This window comes from Halichoerus grypus, chromosome 1 (genome assembly GCF_964656455.1).
Source record: "Halichoerus grypus chromosome 1, mHalGry1.hap1.1, whole genome shotgun sequence".
In the NCBI taxonomy this organism is placed as follows: domain Eukaryota; kingdom Metazoa; phylum Chordata; class Mammalia; order Carnivora; family Phocidae; genus Halichoerus; species Halichoerus grypus.
The window spans coordinates 197,078,487-197,100,232 of NC_135712.1; the positions used below are offsets into that span (position 1 = coordinate 197,078,487).

The 21,746-nt window shown below is 39.2% G+C and overlaps 1 protein-coding gene across 5 annotated transcripts in view; it reads right to left on the reverse strand.

Annotated features, from left to right (window-relative positions):
• The window catches only part of DOCK3 (dedicator of cytokinesis 3), a 589,066-nt gene that overhangs the window by 119,005 nt on the left and 448,315 nt on the right, over positions 1 to 21,746 (reverse strand). For all 5 annotated transcript variants that reach the window (XM_078077688.1, XM_078077697.1, XM_078077693.1 and 2 more), the window contains exon 10: positions 2,658 to 2,739. In XM_078077688.1, coding sequence (XP_077933814.1) covers positions 2,658 to 2,739 — 82 coding nt within the window. The remainder of the gene's footprint in view (positions 1 to 2,657; positions 2,740 to 21,746) is intronic.

Here is a 21,746-nt window from a genome sequence, read left to right on the forward strand (position 1 = left end):
ATGTTCCATTTGAAACACGGAAAAGTCAACTCACTTTCCTGTGCCTGAACTGCCCTTTTTCTGTAGAGATAATGGGATTTACAAATATACAACAAAGCCAATTTATTCATACTTATGCTATAAAAGAAGCAGAAGATATAAATAAATGTAGAAAATATAATGCCAATGAATGCAAGGAAAACAACACAAGTTCATTTTCTGAGTTGGTCACTCAAATATAATAAAAAATAAACATATTCATTTATTTAAATCATTACTGAGGCCTTGGTATTTGCCAGGCACTGTGTGTGAAGCACTGGATGTCTAATAATAAGTAAATTCACAGACATGCTCTCGCACGCTCATACACATAGCCATTGTTTATCATGAAAGTTAGGAAATCACTGTATTAGATATTCACTGTATTAGACATTCACATAAATATGAAACCCCTCCTTCTGGATAAAATTCTTCCTGGACAGGAAGCTCTGAAATCTAACAAGGTCAGAAAAAAACCAGATTTTACAGAGAACAAGGTTGAGCCATGAATAATGTGATTGGTTTATAATGTGGCTCTGAAGTCTGCTTGAGTAATCCTGCAAAACCACTCAGTTTGTAGGCTTCCCTCTTCTTGATGCTAAGGTAAGCTATCAGGTTGGCACTGACCACAGCTGTGGCTGCATTTTCGTGCGTTACTCTCAAACTCTGTAGCACGTATGTCAATCTGGAAAACCCCTTTTGCCCACAGGAGGCACTCAAGTCTTAGATGAGAAAATAGGTTCCACCAAAATTATTATTTCATATAGCTTAAAGTAAGACATGAAAATCCTGGCTAAGACAATCTTGTGAAAAAATTTCATGTGCTTTGTAAAAATTTCTCAAATCACTCTTTAGGATCTTAAAAAACAATCCAGGGCTGTACCACAAAGGGAATTACAGAAGTGGTATTTTTAGCAGCCTTGTGTCTTCCCATTGTGGCAGAATAAGAGCACAAGAATGTTATGTGCATCTTTGATTTATCAAGTCACAGCTACAGCGTAGGCCTCTGGGCCCATATAGATAATTAAAATGCTACAAAATGAAAATTTTGATTTACTGTAATTACATTCAAATATCATCATAATTAAGTTCGTTTTTCAAGAGACAAGGACTGTACTCATCATATTCAAAGATAGCACATGCACACAGCTCTGTTTCCACAATGCCAAAGAACAAGGAAGCAATGGTTTCTTTTGCTGCTTTATCAGAGAACCAGGATCTAGAAAAACCTCTAAGGTCACTGAGGCATTCTAGACAGATGGGTGTCTCGTTTCTTTCTATTTCTGTTTTCAGAAAGGTGGCCCCAGAGGACCACCTCAATGTTTAGACACTTTCACTTCAGAAGATCTCTCCCAATATTCTAACCTAAATCCCATTAACTGCAACTTGTACTCTTTCCCTTGTTCTTTTCCTACTGAAGGAACAGTGTTGCTTTTCCCAGACTAAACCATCTTAATTCCCTTAACTGTCTTCATGCTCTTTCTTCCAGTATTATCTCCTAAGGTTTGTATGATGAGCTCAAAGATGGGTAAAAAAAAAAAAATCACTTTAGCTTAACTAGACTTACAAATGTTTCTGTACATCTGGAGCATTTTCAATAGAAGCTATCCCTGTGAAAGTGGCTTCTGATTCTGCAGTAACGTTGTTTGAAGTTTTGAAAGATAAAGTTGTAGTAAATGAACAAAGAAGTCAGGTAAAAAATCCAGTTTTATCTTCCAGAGAAAGTCACATATAAGATGCCTAGCTAAATCTCATTTGTGTTTAAGAGGCACACTGTAAGCTCTGAGACACCTGTCACCCATCAATCATGCACCCCACACCAGGGCAGTAGCACTGTGAGACTATCACACCTCCCAGCGTTAATGGGTCTTAATGTATCTCAGTAGCACTGAAGCAGATCAAAGACTCCATGAGAGTCAAAACTGGTTTAAAATTGTAACACGGTCTTGTTTTCTCCTTCAGCAAATAAATAAACTGAAATAAACAAAGCTGCACACTACCTTTTTTTTTTAAACTAAATAAAAAACATTTAGTAAATCAGAATCAACTTGAAGAATATACAAGGCAATGTGGTATTGTGAGGCCGAGCACTTTCTAGAAGCAGATTATTACATCTTCTCTGAGCTGATGAGTTTGTGATCCTGGAGACCATGAATGACAGCATGGTTATTGGGAAAAAATGAAAGTATAGATCATAGTAGGAAAAGACCCTCTATTTGGTATGTGAGAGAGAAGAACTACTTAGTTTGTCTCTCTTTATATGCACTCACTAAAAAACTGCAAAGCTGTAAATTTGGTGGATGCCTTTCTACATCAGAGAAATTCCCAGTGGTCTTGAATAAGAATAGTAAGAAAGACTTCTTTCAGATTTTGTCTGTTATATTAAATAGCTTCTAAAATCTACATTAGTAAAAGGTACTTGATTATATTTCTTTAATAAAAAATCAATTAAAAACTATAGCTGATTTCAGTTTTCTTTAAATATTTCATTAAAACCTGATAGAAACATAAATCAAGTCCTAATCTCCCCAGTGTGTGGGGAGGTAAGAATAAATGCTCGTTTCCAGGGTGACAATATCCACATAGCAGGCCCCTGGGTAGAGTCAACAGCAGAGAAGGGAAAGAGAATTTGCACATACTGTAAAAAGGGCACACATTCGTTCTATCTTCTCTGGGTTCCTTGGCCCACCATTCTTGTTCAGTCTCACCAGAAACCGCTCACTGAAATGTAGGAGAGAGAGACAGAAAAATGTAAGGGACCACATGCTCCAGAACAAATAAAAAGGACATTTATAGAGAAGCCCTAAACACTTTCAGAACAGCTCATAGTGACAGGAAAGGCCGAAAGTACATGTCTAATGGCAGGACACTATTTTTCTTGCCAAGCAGCATGCAAAGGACACTACAAATTGCCTAACAGCTATTGCTGTTTATTTGCTGGTAGTGACTCTTATCTCCCTAAAGGTGTGTGCTCCCTGAGAGGAGCAATTAAGACTATCTTCTATTATTTTCCAAATACCCCCAAAGCTCCAGTCATAATGCTAGGCCCATAACAAGCATATACATTCTCTGATGTGAACACTCAGATCATAAAAATATCCACCATACTCGAGCCAAAAAGATCTACATTACCCAATTTACATCTTCCTAGATAACTCTTAAGAATCATTTCAGGAATAAGAAAAAAAATGTTACAGGGACTTACAAAAATTTGAGCAAAAAGTCAAAGAGAATAATGTATTATAACTAAAGTTGCAATCAGAATTTAATAGGGCCATTAAAACATTTTATTCCACAAACAACACAAGTTAGCTCCTGAAGTAAGTTACTGAATTAAAAAACCAGAGATACAGTGTTTGTGACATCTGGAGAGGTGTCTCCTCACTCTTTTACTCTTGCCCAGGCTCAGTTTCCTACCTCTTCATCCCAAGGCTCCCCATCAACTGCAACAGGAAAACTGAGCCATGGCAAAGACCACATATATGATTCTGAAAGTAATTTACTTCTCCTGTGCCCACAGTCACATACTCACCACATATATGTCAATATTAAAATATTGTCCTAGAATTATAAGATATAATATCAACTTCACAGGTTGCTTACTTTGTTCATGTATTCATTTGTTCATTTAGTCAACAAATAGTTATTAAGTTCTGTGTGCTAAATGTGGGACTACAAATGTGAACAAGATACATACAAGGTACTTTTTTTCATAGAGCTTGTGGTCCTGGTAGACAATTAAATATGCAGAAATGCAGCTCAAAAAATATTTGGGCCAGATATAAACTTGAGATTTTTTTCAGCCAGGGGGTTGGATGGCAATAAGGAGAGAATATGCATAGAAGGAGCAGGAAAAAGGGCTTTGGTCAGAATCCTGAGGGACGTTGATATTTAGGAAAAAAGAAGTAGAACTAGCAAAGTAGACATATGGGGACAAATAGAAAAATAAGGAGGAGGTGGGATGCTATGTTATTCAAAGGAAGAAAATGTCTGAAAGCAGAGGGAGGGGTCAGTGAAGTCCAAGGCTAGTGAGAATCACATGAGACAAGCACAGGAGTGCCCCCTGGCTGTTAAGAACAGAGACTACTGTGATTCTTGCAATAACTGTTTTAGTGGAATGGTAGAGAAAGAGCCCAGTGTGAGGAGTAAGAAGTGAGGAGGCAGAAACAGTAAGTCTAGACTACTCTTTTTTTTTTTTTTTAAGATTTTATTTATTTATTTGAGAGAGAGCTAGAAAGAGCAGGAGCTGGGGGTGGGGTCAGGTGGGTGGCTGGGGAAGGACAAGGCTGAGCAGGGAGCCTGACATGGGGCTCAATCCCAGGACTCTGGAATCATGACCTGAGCTGAACACAGATACTGAACCAACTGAGCCACCCAGGTGCCCCATAGGCTACTCTTTAATAAATGGCTATGGAAAGGTAGAAGTGATGAACTTATAGTTGAATGGGCAGGTTGGGTTGAGGGAGGTCTTTATTTTTTTTTAAACATTTTATTTATTTATTTGAGAGAGAGAGAGAGCACAAGCAAGGGTGAGGGGCGGAGGGAGAAGCAGGTTCCTCACTGAGCAGGGAGCCTGATGCAGGACTTGATCCCAGGACCCTGGGATCACTACCCAAGCTGAAGGCGGACACTTAACCGACTGAGCCACCCAGGCGTCCCAAGGGAGGTCTTTATTAACATGTGGAATAATACATATGTTTATACTTAATTGTCAGTAAAGGCACCAAAATTCAGTAAAGGAGCACAGTAATCTCAACAAATGGCGCTTAATAATCCATATGAAAAAGACTAAACTTTGATCCTTGCTTACAAAAGAGTAACTTGAATGGATCATAGACCTAAACATAAGAGCTAAAACTATAAAACTATAAGAAGAAAAGGAGAAAAATGAAGACAAGTACCTTTGTGTATTTTATTCACATTTGTATTTCCGTATTTAGCATAAAAGAGAAAAATCTTTGATCTGAGATTATTAAGTGAATATCATGAATCACAACAAAATGATAAACTGAACTTTATCAAAATTAAAACCATCTTCTCTTGGGAAGACACTGTTAAAGTAAAAAGACAAGCTATAGACTGAGAAAATATTTACAAACACTCATCTAAGAAAGGACTGTATTAAGAACATATTATGGAGTTCTGAGAGTTCTTTATAAGTAACAACTCAATTTAAAAATGGACAAAAGATCTGAATAGACCCTTCACCAAAGAACATACAGGGATGGCAAATAAGCTCAAGAAAACATCCTTAATCATTAAAGAAATACAAATTAAAAGCACAGTGAGATACCACTACACACCTATTAGAATGGCTAGATTAAAGACTAAATATACCAAGGTTGGTGAGAATGTAGAGCAACTAGACCTCTCATAAACTGTTGAGGGGAGTTCAAAATGGTATCACCAGTTTAGAAAACGGTCTGACAGTTTCTTATAAAGTTAAACGTACACTTATTATATGATCCAATCACTCTACTCCTAGGTATTTATTCCTAGGAGAAATGAAAACTTATGTCCACACAGAGACCCATATGTGAATATTTATAGCAGCTTTATTCATAATAGCCAGGAACTGTAAAGAACACAAATGTTCATCAGGAGATGAATGGACAATCCATATAATAGAATATCTATACAATGCAATATTACTTCACAATAAAAAGAACTACTGATATGTATAATAATATGGATGAATCTCAAAAACATATGCTAAGTGAAAGAAGCCAATCAATCACAAAAGACCATATACTATATGTACCCACTTATGTTATAATCTAGAATAGGCAAAACTATAAGGAAGGAAACCAGATCAGGAGCTGTCACGGCTGAGGAAGGAGGGCAGGGATTGAATGCAAAGGTGCATGAACTTTCTGGGGTGATGAAAGCTTCTACTTCTTGAATATGGTGGTGATTTCACAACTATAAATTTGTCAAAACTCACCAAACTACGTATTAAAAAGAGTGAATTTTACTACATGTAAATTACAGTTCAACAACCTGACTTCAAAAAAAGATGGGGTACACCTAACAACATTTACTTTTAATAGGACAATGTTTGTAGATGGTGAGATATTGAAGACAGAGGAAACAGAGAAAATAATTGGCAAAGGAAAAAGAGGTTCCCACCTCCTTGGGAAACTCAGAGAATCAAGGAAAGAACGAAGGAGGAAACAACAGGTATAGATACAAATAAGTTAGTAGTTTTCGTAATGGAAAGTTGAGGTGTATCAGAGAAATAGGAAATAAGAGCATCAAAGTAACATTTTTCTGTCTGTTACTGTAGTTATCTATCCTAACTAACATGTATATATGCATTTAACAACCACTCAGTTAGCTCTTAACTTGGTATATGAGTAGAGAAACATTTTTAGGAAGTTTATGTCTTTTCCAGAGAATTTATCATTACTTCTGCACTCTCTGTTGAAGGAACACCTGCAACTGCTCTCACTATCACATTACCAATCTCTCAAGGACAGACATCTACCAAGCAGACTGCTGCTGGAGCTGCTAGACCCACAGAAGGGTATATGGTTTGGAGGGGCTACATCAAGCTCTGGTCCAAAGATAAAAGCGTACATAAAACAAATTCCCGAGTGGACAGGGTTGCTGGCCCTACAGAACCCAAGAACTTCCCTTTCTCCTCAACAGCGGGAGGAGGCCCCTGAGTTTTCATAGTGCCCACAAGACCTTCACATGTCCTAGAGCCTTTCATGCTTCTGGTTTCACCTGGCCTTCACAATTTGTGAAACTGAAAATAACTGTTTTTTTTTTTTTTTCCCTCATTTCATAGGGCTTTGGGTACACATCTAGTTATTTCCTGTTTTGCTAGCTTCTCCAATGGGTATGATAAACAAATGATGCTTTCTGCTAACATTCAAACTATTTGAAGGCAAATACCTATCCAATGTCTCCTGAAGTGGTCAAAAAAAGTGGAAAATACTGCATTAAACACAGTTAAACAAGGTTTTACCCTCTAGAAGTTCCCAGAGGCTTAAATGTTATTATGTGTTTTGATACCAATGGGACCGAAGACATTTGACCCCACAAGCTGCTTTTATGTAAGGCAATGGAGTCTGTGCAAAGTTTGATAAATGCTGATAGAATCTTCTTGCCAATGAGAACTACAGCAACCACTCATATTTCCCAAAGGTATGAAAGGAACTGTGGCCAAAAGAGTAAAATTTATTAATGAGATTTTACGAACATCCTCTATATGAGAGCAACAGGTCAGGTTTTCTCTTAAACAATATGGGCGAGAAAACTCCAATTCTTTCAAAAGAAAAAAGAGATGGTGTTAAATTCTTACTTTTCAATAAGCAACATTATGAGAACTTCTCCATATTTAGTTGTTTTTATGATGAGCTATGCATGAACAGTATATAAAGTTAAATTAATTTCATAATTTCATAGTATTGAGCAAGTTGCTACAAATGAATTCCATAATTTGAATCTGTGGCAAGTCTTATAGTATCTTAATTTTAAGATCACTTGATTTTATGAAAGTTTTAATTCACACACTCATACACATCTCCATGGATAGCAATTCATGCATCCCTATAGCAAATGTTCGGTGACCACCAATAAGATGCCAGCCTATGTTGAGGCAGAGATAGTCTCTGATACTTAGGGAGAATATTTCCTGAAAACTCTGTTTTGGAAATACAAGCATTCTCCTCAAGTAATTTCAGAAGAATTCTCTCAACTCATTCATTTTAATCTTCATGTTTCTCATTTGGTCCTCTGTGGAGATGGATGGCAACTACTTAGCATCTCTTTTGTGATAACCTCCCAGGTGCTTAAAAACAGACAAGTAGCCCCAAGGCCATAGTACATAGCACAACCAACAGATTAAAAAATCTCTAGTATTTCATCACAGATTCATTTTCCAATTTAGATCACTTGGTTTTATTTCTCAAGTTCTTCAAGTTTTCCCACTTCATTCTGAAGCACAAGAGCAGAAATGCATAAAGGGGTTTCATAAAGGCAAATCAGTACTGTGGTTTTCAAATTTATTTTTAGTATCAGCTTTTCTTTTCAACAAAACCTCACACTGTTCAATATATGAAAAACTGATAAAGACAGCTACTTTGGTTGAATTGGGGGTGGGGGGACAGGGGGGAAAGAATCCTCCCTACTTAGGCCTTTCTCCTAATCACCACCTGTCCCTGAGACACTTCAGGGCTCCAAAGAACACTTTTATAACTATTATTACAATTCAAGGATTCTTTCCAGCCTTCTTCCCTCCTTTTCATTCACTTCAACAAGTGCTCATTAGACTCTACCATATTTCAGAAACTGAGCTAGATACTGGGAAATAGAGAAATGAAATGGTCCCTCCCTATCCTCAAGGTTTTGAGTCTACTAGGAGAGAGACACACATAAACTCAAAATTGCAACATAATGTGAAAATGCTATAATTACACAGAAAGGGGCTGCTGACAAGTTCTACTGGGATGAGGATAGGCTGCCCAAATGAGATACTGTAAAGGATTCTTGCAATATTGCTAGGCTTTCAGCATTTGGTGAGGGGTAGTTAGAGATGGAGAGAAGGGGATTCTAGGAGAGTGCTCCAAGTGCAGACTCTCAGAGGTCTGAGGCAGCCTGATGGTGGGAAGGTTCCAAGCATGAGTTAGGAGGGCACTGGAGAACCGGGGAGCGGTCAAAGGTACTATGCAACACAGAGTGGACGACAAATCCAGAGGGGACTTATTATGTGAGGGTTCTCCTAACTTGGCTATTATCAGGAGTAACTGGCAGCTTATTAAAATACAGATTTCTGGACTCCATCCCAGGTCTTCTGGATCAGAATTTCTAGAGGAAAGGACTCAGAGGACTTCTGGGGAGAGTGGAAGAATCTGCATTTTTTAAAAAATTTTATTATGTTATGTTAGTCACCATACAATACATCATTAGTTTTTGATGTAGTGTTCCACGATCCATTGTTTTCGTATAACACCCAGTGCTCCATGCAGTACGTGCCCTCCTTAATACCCATCACCAGGGCTAACCCATCCCCCCACCCCCCACCCCGCACCCCTAGAACCCTGTTTGTTCCTCAGAGTCCATAGTCTCTCATGGTTCATCTCTCCCTCCGATTCCCCCCCCTTCATTTTTCCCTTCCTTCTCCTAATGTCCTCCACGCTATTCCTTATGTTCCACAAATAAGTGAAAACATATGGTAATTGACTTTTTCTGCTTGACTTATTTCACTTAGCATAATCTCCTCCAGTCCCATCCATGTTGATGTAAAAGACAAAAAAAGTTTCAGTTGTTAGGATTAGCAAGTTTGGAAAACCCCATTATGGGCCTTAGAAAGGTCCGGAAAGTTCAACTATGAGAAGCAGTGTTGCCGTCCTAAGTCTTTAGAATGATCACTTGGGCCGCAGGGTTGAAAGCAAGTTGGTAACATAGAAAATACTCCAAAGACAACCGGAGTAGCTCCAGCAAGCTATGATGCAGTTTGGGAACAGAAGAGAGGAGAATGGATGTGAGCGGTTGATTGGCTGTGGTAGTCAGCCAGGGAAGATATAAAGTTCAGATGTGTACGCTGAATTTAGAGTCTCTGTGGGATATGTAGGTGAACAAAAAAACAGGCAGATCAAAGCCCACGTCTGAAGTTCAGGGAAAAGACATGGGTGGGAGATGGAGCTCCGGGTATTCATCAACTTACTACAGCAGCAGAAGCAGCCACTGAATGAGTATCTTTTATGCACCAGGCATTATTTAAAGTATTTCTTTTCTTGCCTAATTGTACTTAATCCTCATAACAGATATTTCATCTCTGAAGAAACAGTCAGAGGGGCAGAGTTCCTGGCTTGAGATCAGAAAGTAGAGAGAGAACAGTGACACTGGAATTCTAATTTGAATCTGTTTGACTTCAAAGCCCATGCTTTATCCATATTTCATCTTATGAAATGCGCATTGGAAAAAAAGTGGTGCGGGAGAGGATGGGGGTTCCATGGGTAATGCTGCAAACTACATCTTGCCCTAGAGACACACAGTGTCTGTGTCACATAGGCTCCCAGAGGTGCTGCCTGAAGGAAATCCAGCTAGCCCCATAATCCCTATTACCTACATGGGACACTTGACCCCTCTGATTAGAAAACTTATGCCAAGCCCTCATCCCAGTTCTGCTGGTGACACCTAGTCTGTTTAACATTTATGGCACTCCCACCCAGGAGACTAAGAGGTGATGGGAACAATGGTTTGCCTGATTTGGAACAAGCAGAGACTTGAATGACAAACAATCCCAGGATATAGATTCTTTTCATGTTCTTTAAAGCAAAAGAGACACATGAGTAAACCTGTTATCACATATTCTTGAATGTTTATAATAGCATTTTTCTAATTATAGAGCCCCTAAAGGGTCTTTAGAAATCATGTACTTCTCATGAAATCAAACTAAATGGTTACTTAATGATCAGTTATGTGAAAAGCTACAGTTGTTTTTACTCTAATGATTTATGCTTTTATCCCAAGATCAGGCTCCCAATTCTAACAATATGTAGATGAATAAATGGGGGTGCAAAGAGGGTGAGGTTCTGCTGACAGGACAGCACAACAGGTCATCTTTGCTGTCTCCAACATTCAAGTCAAAATGCTTCTAAGAAAATTGTACATGCATGTGGGGAAATTGGGGCATGGAGGGAATGACCCTGCCTTCTATGTGTTTTGCTAATTACGTCTCTGAGGTCTACAGAAGTAGCACACTTATATTTGTCAGCTGTAGGTCAAGCAGTCTGAAGTGTGATAAGAAAATAACCATGCTAGCCCTTGATGCCAAATAAGCAATGTTAGGACAGTGGTTGCTTCTCTGTATTCAGAAACAGCTCTTTTTTGTCTGGTGTAGACAAATGCACCCTTCATAGATAGGTCCTTTGTAACTTCCCAAGAGTAACCCAGACCTAGTGTTTCTGAAAGAAATGCTAAACAAATTAATAAATGAATGTTGAAAAAAACAATTTAGCTAAGAACACTTTCATCAAGTGTATAGAAAGAATGCTACTTCGTAATTTATCTGACTATACTTAAATATATGGCCAAACCAACAGACACATGAAAAAGTGCTCAACATCACTCGGCATCAAGGAAATACAAATCAAAACCTCAATGAGATACCACCTCCCACCAGTCGGAATGGCTAAAATGAACAAGTCAGGAAACGACAGATGTTGGCGAGGATGTGGAGAAAGGGGAACCCTCCTACACTGCTGGTTGGAATGCAAGCTGGTGCAGCCACTCTGGAAAACAGTATGGAGGTTCCTCAAAAAGCTGAAAATAGAGCTACCCTATGACCCAGCAATTGCACTACTGGGTATTTACCCCAAAGATACAAATGTAGTGATCTGAAGGGGTATGTGCACCCCAATGTTTATAGCTGCAATGTCCACAATAGCCAAACTATGGAAAGAGCCTAGATGTCCATCAACAGATGAATGGATAAAGAAGATGTGGTATATATACACAATGGAATATTATGCAGCCATCAAAAAATGAAATCTTGCCATTTGCAACGACGTGGATGGAACTAGAGTATATTATGTTAAGTGAAATAAGTCAATCAGAGAAAGACAATTATCATATGATCTCACTGATATGTGGAATTTGACAAACAAGACAGTGGATCATAGGGGAAGGGAGGGAAAAATGAAACAAGACGGAACCAGAGAGGGAGATAAACCATAAGAGACTCTTAATCTCAGGAAACAAACTGAGGGCTGCTGGAGTGGAGGTGGGTGGGAGGGATGGGATGGCTGGGTGATGGACACTGGGAAGGGTATGTGCTATGGTGAGCACTGTGAATTGTGTAAGACTGATGAATCACAGACCTGTACCCCTGAAACAAACAATACATTATATGCTAATAAAAAAATAAAAATAAATAAAAGAAAAAATAAAAGAAAAAAAAATATGGCCAAGCATTATCATAGAAAAATAAAGCATTTAAGAGCAAATCACTGATAACATGATCCAATGTTTTCCTATTTATTTATTACAATGTTTCCCAATTTATTTACTATGTAAACTGGAAAGGCTTAAACAAATGCTAAAGTGTGCTTGCTCTCTAAGGCTTCAGGGAAAAACAATGTCTTGGCAGTAATACAGAAAAATGACTATCTTTTATGAAAGATCACACATAACATAGTCCAATCATGGTGTTTCCTAATGGATAGTCTACTAACTAGAAAAAGATAACCTCAAAAATTCACTCTCTCACTAGTAGGATCTGACTGCAAGTAAAACACACTTTGAGCAAACATCACTCTCTCCAGGAATTCAGTGCATGAAACTCTCCAGTCTTCGCAGTTATGCTTCAGAATTTCTACACAGCATAACGGAAATGGAATAAACACACACCAAGATTTTGAACAGGATGACAGCAGTTCTCTACACGTGTACCACACTTTATAGAGTTTGTCAGCATTTTCTCATACATTACCTCATGTGATATGCAGGAACTTGGCAGGAGTACTCCAAATTTTCATTGGAAAGACTATCTTCCTGACCCTGCTCCCTTCCTCCCTCATTACCTACATTTACATTGATAATCTTTTGTTCTGTGCTTTCTAGCTCTTTGTTCAGAATATGAACATTTTGTCTTTTAAATTTCATTCCTTTACTCACTACACATATTTTTCTCTGCTGGGCATGAGAAAGAGCAAGAAGAATATATATTCACAGATAGAAGAAAAATCACAGCATTTGCCTGAGGTTTTTCATGGTCTGCTCTAAAACACACACACACACACACACACACACACACAGACACACACACACACACACACAGATTTGGCCTATATTGTAACTACATAAGTCCTTTAAGGATACCAGAATATACATTATTTATACTTATTAACTTGTTCTTGTTACTATTTCTGCTGCCGCTTCTGTGCTTCAATGAGGCAAAATTTTTCTGTTTAACATATTATATGTCAAGAGGGAATCCTGATGGGAATAGCAGAGCCTATAGAAACCAAAATAAATATACACAGGAGAAATAGAAAAAATCTTGATTGTTTTCTGAGTGGAAGCTAGAAGACTGAGCCAACTTGAAAGCCAAATGAGTATTTAAATCTGTGATGAGCACTGGGTGTTATACGTAAATAATGGATCATTGAACACTACACCAAAAACTAATGATGTACTATATGTTGGCTAACTGAACATAATAAAAAAAAACTCTGTCTGACATTTTACTAGACATTTTCTTTTATTTATTTTTTTTTTATTTTTATTTTTTAAAGATTTTATTTATTTATTTGAGAGAGAGAGAGAGAATGAGAGACAGAGAGCATGAGAGGGAGGAGGGTCGGAGGGAGAAGCAGACTCCCTGTCAAGCAGGGAGCCCGATGCGGGACTCGATCCCGGGACTCCAGGATCATGACCTGAGCCGAAGGCAGTCGCTTAACCAACTGAGCCACCCAGGCGCCCCTAGACATTTTCTTTTAAAGAATAAGGCTGAGAAGCCCAGGGATAATCTCAAGGAACAACAGCAAATAAAGATTTCCTAAGTACTAAAACTTTGACAGTATTTAAAAGCTCTAATTTTTTTCAAGAAGTTTAAAATATAGGAACAATGTAACTATGTCAAATTCTTTTTTATTCTCCGTTAATATGGGACAACTAGCAATATTATTTTTTTTAAAGATTTATTTATTTGAGAGAGAGATAGAGAGTGGGCAGAGGGAGAGAGAGAGAGTGAATATCCAGCAGACTCCCTGCTGACCGTGGAGCTAGAAACAGGGCTTGATTCATGACCCTGAGATCACGACCTGAGCTGAAACCAAGAGTCAGACGCTTAACTGAGCCATGCAGGAGCCCCTAGTGATATTATTTTAAAAACAATATTATAGGGGCACCAGGGTGGCTCAGTCAGTTGAGCATCTGCCCTTGGCTCGGGTCATCATCCTAGGGTCCTGGGATTGAGCCCCACACTGGGCTCCCTGCTCAGCAGGAAGCCTGCTTTTCCCTCTCCCAATCCCCCTGCTTGTGTTTCCTCTTTCGCTGCCTCTCTCTCTGTCAAATAAATAAATAAATAAAATCTTTTAAAAAAAAAACCAATATTATAGTAACACAGCTAATAAGGTTTAGAGACAAGATTTCAACTCATGTCTGGATTCTCCAAAGCCTGTACTCATTCCAATTGTCTTTCTTGATATATACTTAAATGGTGAAAATAACAATATTGATCAAAAGGAAATAAACCACCTTGAAAGTAGCTCTCTAAATATTACATACCTATAAATGTACACAAATGTATACATCTGAGACTACGAACGACTCTCTTGTTCTTAATTTTCCTCCTTTGCTTCATGTCTTTCCCTCCTCTAGGTATTCTGTGCACACAGACTCAATCTATCCTTTCTGCCATGATCCAGCACAACCAGTTCAGCAGATCACTCAGCCTACCAGGTTCTATGCTGTACACTATGGTAGTGCCACTAGCCGCATGTAGTTATTTGTGTTTAAGCTTAATTAAAATTAAGTAAAATTAGAAATTCACTTCTCGGTCAAACTATCCACATTTTAAGTGTTAAATAACCACGTGAAGCTAGTGGCTACCAGGAACACCATAATGTTCTGCTATACACAGAACATTTCTATCATCCTATAAAGTCCTACATGGTCTGTGGGGGGTCACTGGGACAAAAGATTCTGTACTACTGCATAGCAGCACTATTCCAGGGAACAAAATTATAATGCTAGCAACACTAGAGTCAGTATACATAGGTGGGGTTTGAGGGCTGGAGGAAAGGTGTTCAGAGAGGCCAGATCTAGGAATGGCACTCCCTGGATGCAGGCGTTCTTAGTCCCTAAGGCTTAGAAATGGGCATGTGAGAGGTAAGTTGACCTCTGAAAACCTAGCATAGATAAGGAAGTCTGTGGTCTGCACATGGCCCAAGTGAGACAGTCTGAGACATCAATAGCCAGGGATATGTGACAAGAATCCAGGAAGTCAGACAGACTATAAAGAAATGGCAGTGAGCAGGTCCCATGTGGTCTGCCCTTTGGCCCTTTTTGAACTTTTTGTTGAGAGTGGGGCAGCCTTGAAAGCTAGATATGTGCATAGAGTACTTGCAGTCTCATGAAAGAAGGTGTACTAAGGTCAGAGATTTGCTCTACCTGTGCTTGTGGCTGGGACAAGGCAGCCAGATATTTGTGCAGGCTTGGAATGGGGATTTGGCAGTTTCTGAGTACTTTGATCAGTGTAGGCTATACAACATTTTTCAGTAAACATAATCTCTTCTCTGCATTTACAGCATTGTAGTACAAACTCACCACACATGTTAAGACATACTTAGCTATCCCTGGCCTGCCAGCCAAGGTACTAGAGGGCACTCTTATAGCACATAGTCAGTTTACCTTTTCCACATATTGTATGTATCTACTATAGAGTGAGGTGGGCCAAAAATGAATGGGCAGATTCTGAAGCCCAGGGCCTCTGGGAACGGGTCCAGGTATCTTCAGTAGCCTTCCATCTCTAGGCACTCCAACCTCCAGGTAAGCCTGAATTATCACCCCTATATGTATCTTCTGCAAACATAGCTTGAACTATATGACTTCCTTTCTAAAAAAAAGAAACCTTCAGTGCTGCTCCAGCTCTGTAGATGAAGCTCCTAAGCATCCACCTGGCAGTCGAGACCCTCTAGCATGTCTTCTTCCTGTCTCCCTAAATTCTTTTATTTCCATCAACATACCTTGTTTCAGGCCAGATGGGTCTGCTTGTGTTTCTCTAAAAGTATTCTTTTTTCACTGCATCCTATCTCCCCACTTCTCTCTTCTGTGCGAACCCTGCCTATCCTTTGTACGGTCATGGAGGCTTCTATGGCCCCATCAGTCAGAAAGGATCTATTCCTCTGCCAACATCTAACCATTTATGGCCGTGCCTCTGACAGGCTAGCATTAGAGCTGGTGTGTACATATGTGACACCTTCTCTGTGCAGAAGAGAGTCAACATAGTATGCCTGAGACTGCTGTCTTAGAAAGGTATGCTTGCAAGGTCAGCCTTTGCCTGGCATCTGGGAATTTCGTTCTTGAAGAGTTCCCAACAGTTAAGGGTGGCTCACTGTGCCTAGACTGTTTCTGTGGGGCAATATGGCTTATGCTGAACATTTGCTTCCCTTCTGGGAATTTTTATATGGTAAGCAAAGGCTGCCCATGTGACAGCCCCCTATAAACATTGCGTGCTGAGTCTCTAAATGGGCTTCCTGGGGGCTGAGACACTGCACAGATCCTGCTGCATTTTTACTGCTGGAAGAGTGTGTTCTATGTGATCCCCTCATGTGAGGCAGAAAGCATAAGTCAGCCTGCACATGGATTCTTCCAGGCTCTGCCTGTGTTCTCCCTTATGATCCAGCTCTGTATCCTATGTCACTGTAATAAATCTCAGCTACGAATACAGCTATATGCTGAATCCCAAAAGTCCTTCTAATGAATGGCCACTAGGGGTTGTCCTGGGGATCTCTAACACATCCTTTAAGTCCAGTGTCCTTGTCTGCAAAGTAGCAGGGACAGTACCTCCTGCAACCCTCAAACAATCAAGCATAGAAGCTTACAGCTTGTAGACACTTACTAAATAAAAATAAACTTTACCTAATAAAATCTTCTTGACTTCTAATGACTTTATGTTTATAAGGACAACACAATTAAAATACCAAGGTAGCTGAGAGCAAAATGAGAAATAATAAAGGGGTAGTTTTCCCCACAGAAGGCTCCTATCTGTACACACACAGCTTTTTCCTGCTTTAAAGGCTCTCAAGAGCTTCACAGCAATAAATGAATATTCTGAATGTGCCTGCTGCTGCCATAGAGCTCTGATGACATCTTAGTGTCATGAAATCTCTCTGCTGTCCTGTCACCCAGGCAAAGCTGGCAGAGATCCTGCTACTGAGGTCCCAGGGAAGGCTGCCTGCCAGGTGTCTAGCGAAAGCAGGGTCTCTGTGGTGGGAAGAATCTTTGCAGTGGCAACCGACCTTTATTTGCCCTTTCTGTCTTTCACAAGCCCAGCTAAAGCATATAAAGAACACTGATGTTTAGATTCAAGAGCAAAGCTTAAACATGTATAATAAAGATGATAACTGTGAATATTTACTGAGATTTACTATCTTCCAGGGCTTTGTTCTAGGGACTGCATTGTCACTTTAATTAGGGAGATACTACTACTTTTTTTTTTTTCAAACAAAAGTTCTCACATATTTATTACTGAACCAACCTACTGGTGTAGCAGCATAGTAACAGAGAAAAATCATCTCCTCAACAAAACTTGTCTGTTGTTCAGGTAGTAGTGATGTTTACAGAGTGATACAATATGAGCAAGTGACCTTCATGCAGTATAAATATGTATGCCATCTCATGTGTGATTCCTTATAGACCCAATTTGGTGGTTCTCCAATGTCTCCTCTTGGGAGTTGTACTTGATTTTATTACCAGTTTTCATCCAAATCCACTGGGGAATGTGATGATTCTGCTTTTGTTTCTTGGCCAGGAATCACCCGATCCTGAAATTCTTGTGAAAAGATATGGCAAGGAACAGTCAACCACACACACCATGATGGCAGAGAAAAGGCAAATACTACTATTTTATAGTTGAGGAAATAAAAGCACAGAGGGGTTAAGCAGTCCAGCTTATTTGGCAGCACTAACCATGGTAAGGTAGGTAGGCTCGCTCTGGCAGGAGTGTGAGTTCAGAGAGTTTAAGACAAGGGCAAGGACAAACCTTAGAGGTCAAGCCCAGGAATCCTGATAAGTCCTGACTTATAGGGGTGAGGCAGGAGAATCTCAGGCAGAATTAGGATTGGGGATGAACCATGGGTAGGTTGAATTATCCTCAGGGGCAGTGGGATAAAGCCACAGATTGGTCGTGGCTGACCACACCCTGGTCAGAATCAGAGTGTGGAGCCAGAACAGGCAGATGGAATGAGGTGGATGCCAAAGCATAAGTACTAAGATAACACAGGTCTGTTCCAGAGTGGGCTGTTTGTGCCTTAAAGGGGAGTTCTCAACATGGGATCAGACAGGTTTCAGAAGCCCTGTGTTCCCTCAGAAGCAGGATGTAAAGGGGTTATATGTACTGCCTCTGTGCACATACACTCTTCTAAGAATATAGTACCAAAGGATCCTGTACTCTTTCTCCCTGGTTTACTTCTGTGTCTTCATTCATTTATAAATCTTGCAAGCCCAGGTGAGATACCAGGATACTCTTCTGGGCAGTGGGGAACTCACTGCAAGCTAATTCCTCCATTTCCTCTATAGCCATACTTTTTGACTTTTGGCCCTACACAAATGTCACTAACCAATTAAGATAAACTAGGTTAACTGTTATTCTGAAGCTATCCATAGGGTACTCAGACTTATCAGTTTAAGCCTTAATATATCCCACAAATTTCTTTTCTTTTTCTAAAGATTTATTTATTTAGTTAGTTGAGAGAGAGAGATTGCGGGGTGCAGGGGAAGGGCAGAGGAAGAGAGAGTCTTAAGCAGACTCCACACTGACTGGGGAGCCTGATGTGGGGCTCGATCCCAAGACCCTGAGATCATGACCTGAGCTGAAACCAAGAGTCAGATGCTTAACCAACTGCACCACCCAGGTGCCCCTATCCCACAAATTTCTTAATGGAAGTAAGATGTTTCAGTGCAAAAAATTCAAAGCAAACCAAGAAGTAAAACAACTTATATTTCAGGGTTTCTGGAGCAGAAAAATGTTTAATTTTGATCTCAGTAAGTTTTTCCCTCAGCTTTTCTCTTAAATCTGGGATCCTGATGTGCTTCCAGTGATATAACATTCAGGTATCAAGAATCTGTTTCTCAGGGGATTGCTAATGGAGAAATCTGCCTATTGTTTTTGGAAGGTATGGTAGGCAGTCAAGTACAGATCCCTTGGCTGCTGGAATCCATGACTATGATTAGGTCTCCTTGAAAGTTCATGATTTCTATCTTCTGGTGATCCTGCAATCTGTTTGGCTATTCTCTCATGAATCCCTGTAACAATATGGTGTAATGGAAATAAAATAGGGGGAAGACCAGGACTTGAATCCTGGACTGGACACTAGCCAACTGTTTACACTCAGAGTAGATGCAGGGACTGAATTAGGTGATATTATAAAGCACCTGGCATGGGGCTTGACACATCATATGCAATCAAGGAATGTTCACTCGTGCCCCTTTCTATTTCTTTCCTACAGAGACTGATCCAAACCTTTACATTTTTCCTTAAGCCTCACTGGAAAACAAAAATCCTTGGATATGGATGTCTTCCAAATTTATCATAGCCTAATCCAACTTATTTGTGATTCCAGGCACTTCCACCCCTCCTCCCCAGTCCCTGTGGGACCGTGCTCCATTGCACTATCTCTTCTCCCTATCTTCATGCTCCCTTCCAGAAGCCCCTTCAGCCCTGCCATTCTTTTCTACCGAACTTCTTCAGAGTATCCTCATCCCTGCCTCTACATTTCTGCACTGCCCATTCACTCCTCAATCAACTGTTAAGTTTCTTCTTATCCAATGGTTAAAACGCATCATTTAAAACCTCCCCTGACAATCTCCAAATGCAATGGTTGTTGTTGTGTCTCAATGTAATTTTCCATCCACTGACTCCCAAACCTGCTCTTTGGCTATAAATTCTCATTTTTCCTTGTTGTAATCTAATCTCTCTCCTCTAAGGCAAAATCCTATTGCAGCTGTCCTTACACCCATTGCAATGGTCCTGAAAGTCTGCCATACTGTCTTTAACAAGTGTCTGAATAATTTTTTTCTTTAACAAAGCCCTTAGTGGCAATCAGTGGATATCCCAACCTGGGCCCTGACATCTCTGACAGGCGCTTTCTACTGGCTCTAACAGATTGTGATCTGCAGTAGCTGTATTTGAGAAGCCTATAGCAGTTATTTAAATGATCTGTTGGACTAGGATGGAGCAGTGGATCCTTTGAGAACTGTCTTCTGTTAACTAGCAACTGGTGGAAATGAGCAGGACAAGGTGTGCAGCCAAGTAGATGTTGGGACAGGAGTGGGAGTGACTAACCTGGCTGATCACTCTACCTGTGGCTTTGGCCTTGAAGCAGGAGTAGAAATGAAGGAAAGGAGAGAATACCTTTATCTAGATTCTACACAAAGTCATTTTTGCAACTGTAGACTTAATGCTGGAAGCCATCTTGAGAGTTTATAACAAGTCATTAGTTCTTTTGATAAATGTTACCAGTTCACCGCAGGCTCTGTAATATTTTTGGTCTGCACATATAATACTCTAAAAAAGAAGTGAGGGAGGGATTAGTTTGTGTGTATCATGGCAATTTTCTAGGTTTCAATTCAAGTTGAAAAACTTGTTCAAAATTATTGCCACTTTATTCACAAAGGATTTTCCTTCTACCCTAAGTTATCTCTTTTATTCTCTCGTGTCTTGATGATTTTGACATCTATAATCTAACAATTTTCTAAGAAAGACTAATTAAATTTAGCCACAGAGGCAACTCTTTGCCATTATGAATGATACCTAAAATCCTACTCCCTTAATGTGGAGTTGGCTTTCAAGAAACCATGAAGATGTAGTTTAGGATGTGAAAAAACAAAGGACCAAAACAGTTCTAGGAATTTCCCATTATCGGGAATATTTTAGAATTCCACTTAATTTATTTATGGGCTTTTTAGCTATACTTCTTTGCATTAGTTTATATATCCTTAACTATTCATGATAAATTTAGAGTTAATATTTTCCCATTTTACATAAAAGGTAGAAAATTTTCAACTTTAGAGGTTAAATTACCACTCCCCACCATCCTTTCTGCTATAGTTGTCATATGTACTACATGTACACACATTATAATACCTTCAAAAAATATTACTTTTGCCTTATATAGTCATGTATTTTTTTGGAAGTTAAGAGGTTAGACTTTTATATTTATCCACATATTTACCATTTCCAGTGCTCTTCAATCATTCCTGAAAATCTGGGTTTCCCTCCAATTCTTTCCTTTAGGCTGGAGAACTTCTGTTAGCATATCTTGAACTGCAATTCTGCTAGTGACATATTCTCTTAGTTTTCCTTTATCTTAAAATGTCTTTATTTTGTCTTCATTCTTGAAAGACCCTTTCCATTAGATATATAATTTTGTATTTGTTCTTCAACACTTTAAAGATGCTTTTCTACTGTCTTCTGGTCTCTGTATTTCTGATAAAAAGCCCATGATCACTTGAATTGTTTCCCCTGTATGCAATGTGGCATTTTTCACTAGCAGCTTTTAAGATTTTCTTTTTCATTGGTTTTAAGTAGTTAGACAATTGTGTGTCATTTATCCTGTTTGGTGTTTGATAAGCTTCTTAAATCTGTAAATTTATGTCTTCCACAAAATTTGGTGAAGTTATTTGCCATTATTTCTTCAAATGTTTTTTCTGACCCATTCTTTTTCTCTTCTCCTTCTGAAATTCCAGTGTGAGCCTTCTGAAATTGTCACCTTAAGATTTTGTTGTAGACTGGATAATTCATATTGGTATTCATATTCACTGATTCTCTCTATGAACCATCCAGAGATATTTTTATTCCAATATAAATATATTTTTAACTTTAAAAGCCCTGTCTGATAATTCCAACATCTGAGTTATCTCAGGATTGGCTTCTGTTTCGCCTGAGAATGGGTTACATTTTCCTGGTTCTTTGTATGTCCCAAAATTTTGGACTGTACCTTGGACATTGTAATTGTTATGCTATGGAGATGCTTGATTCTTTTATAGTCTTC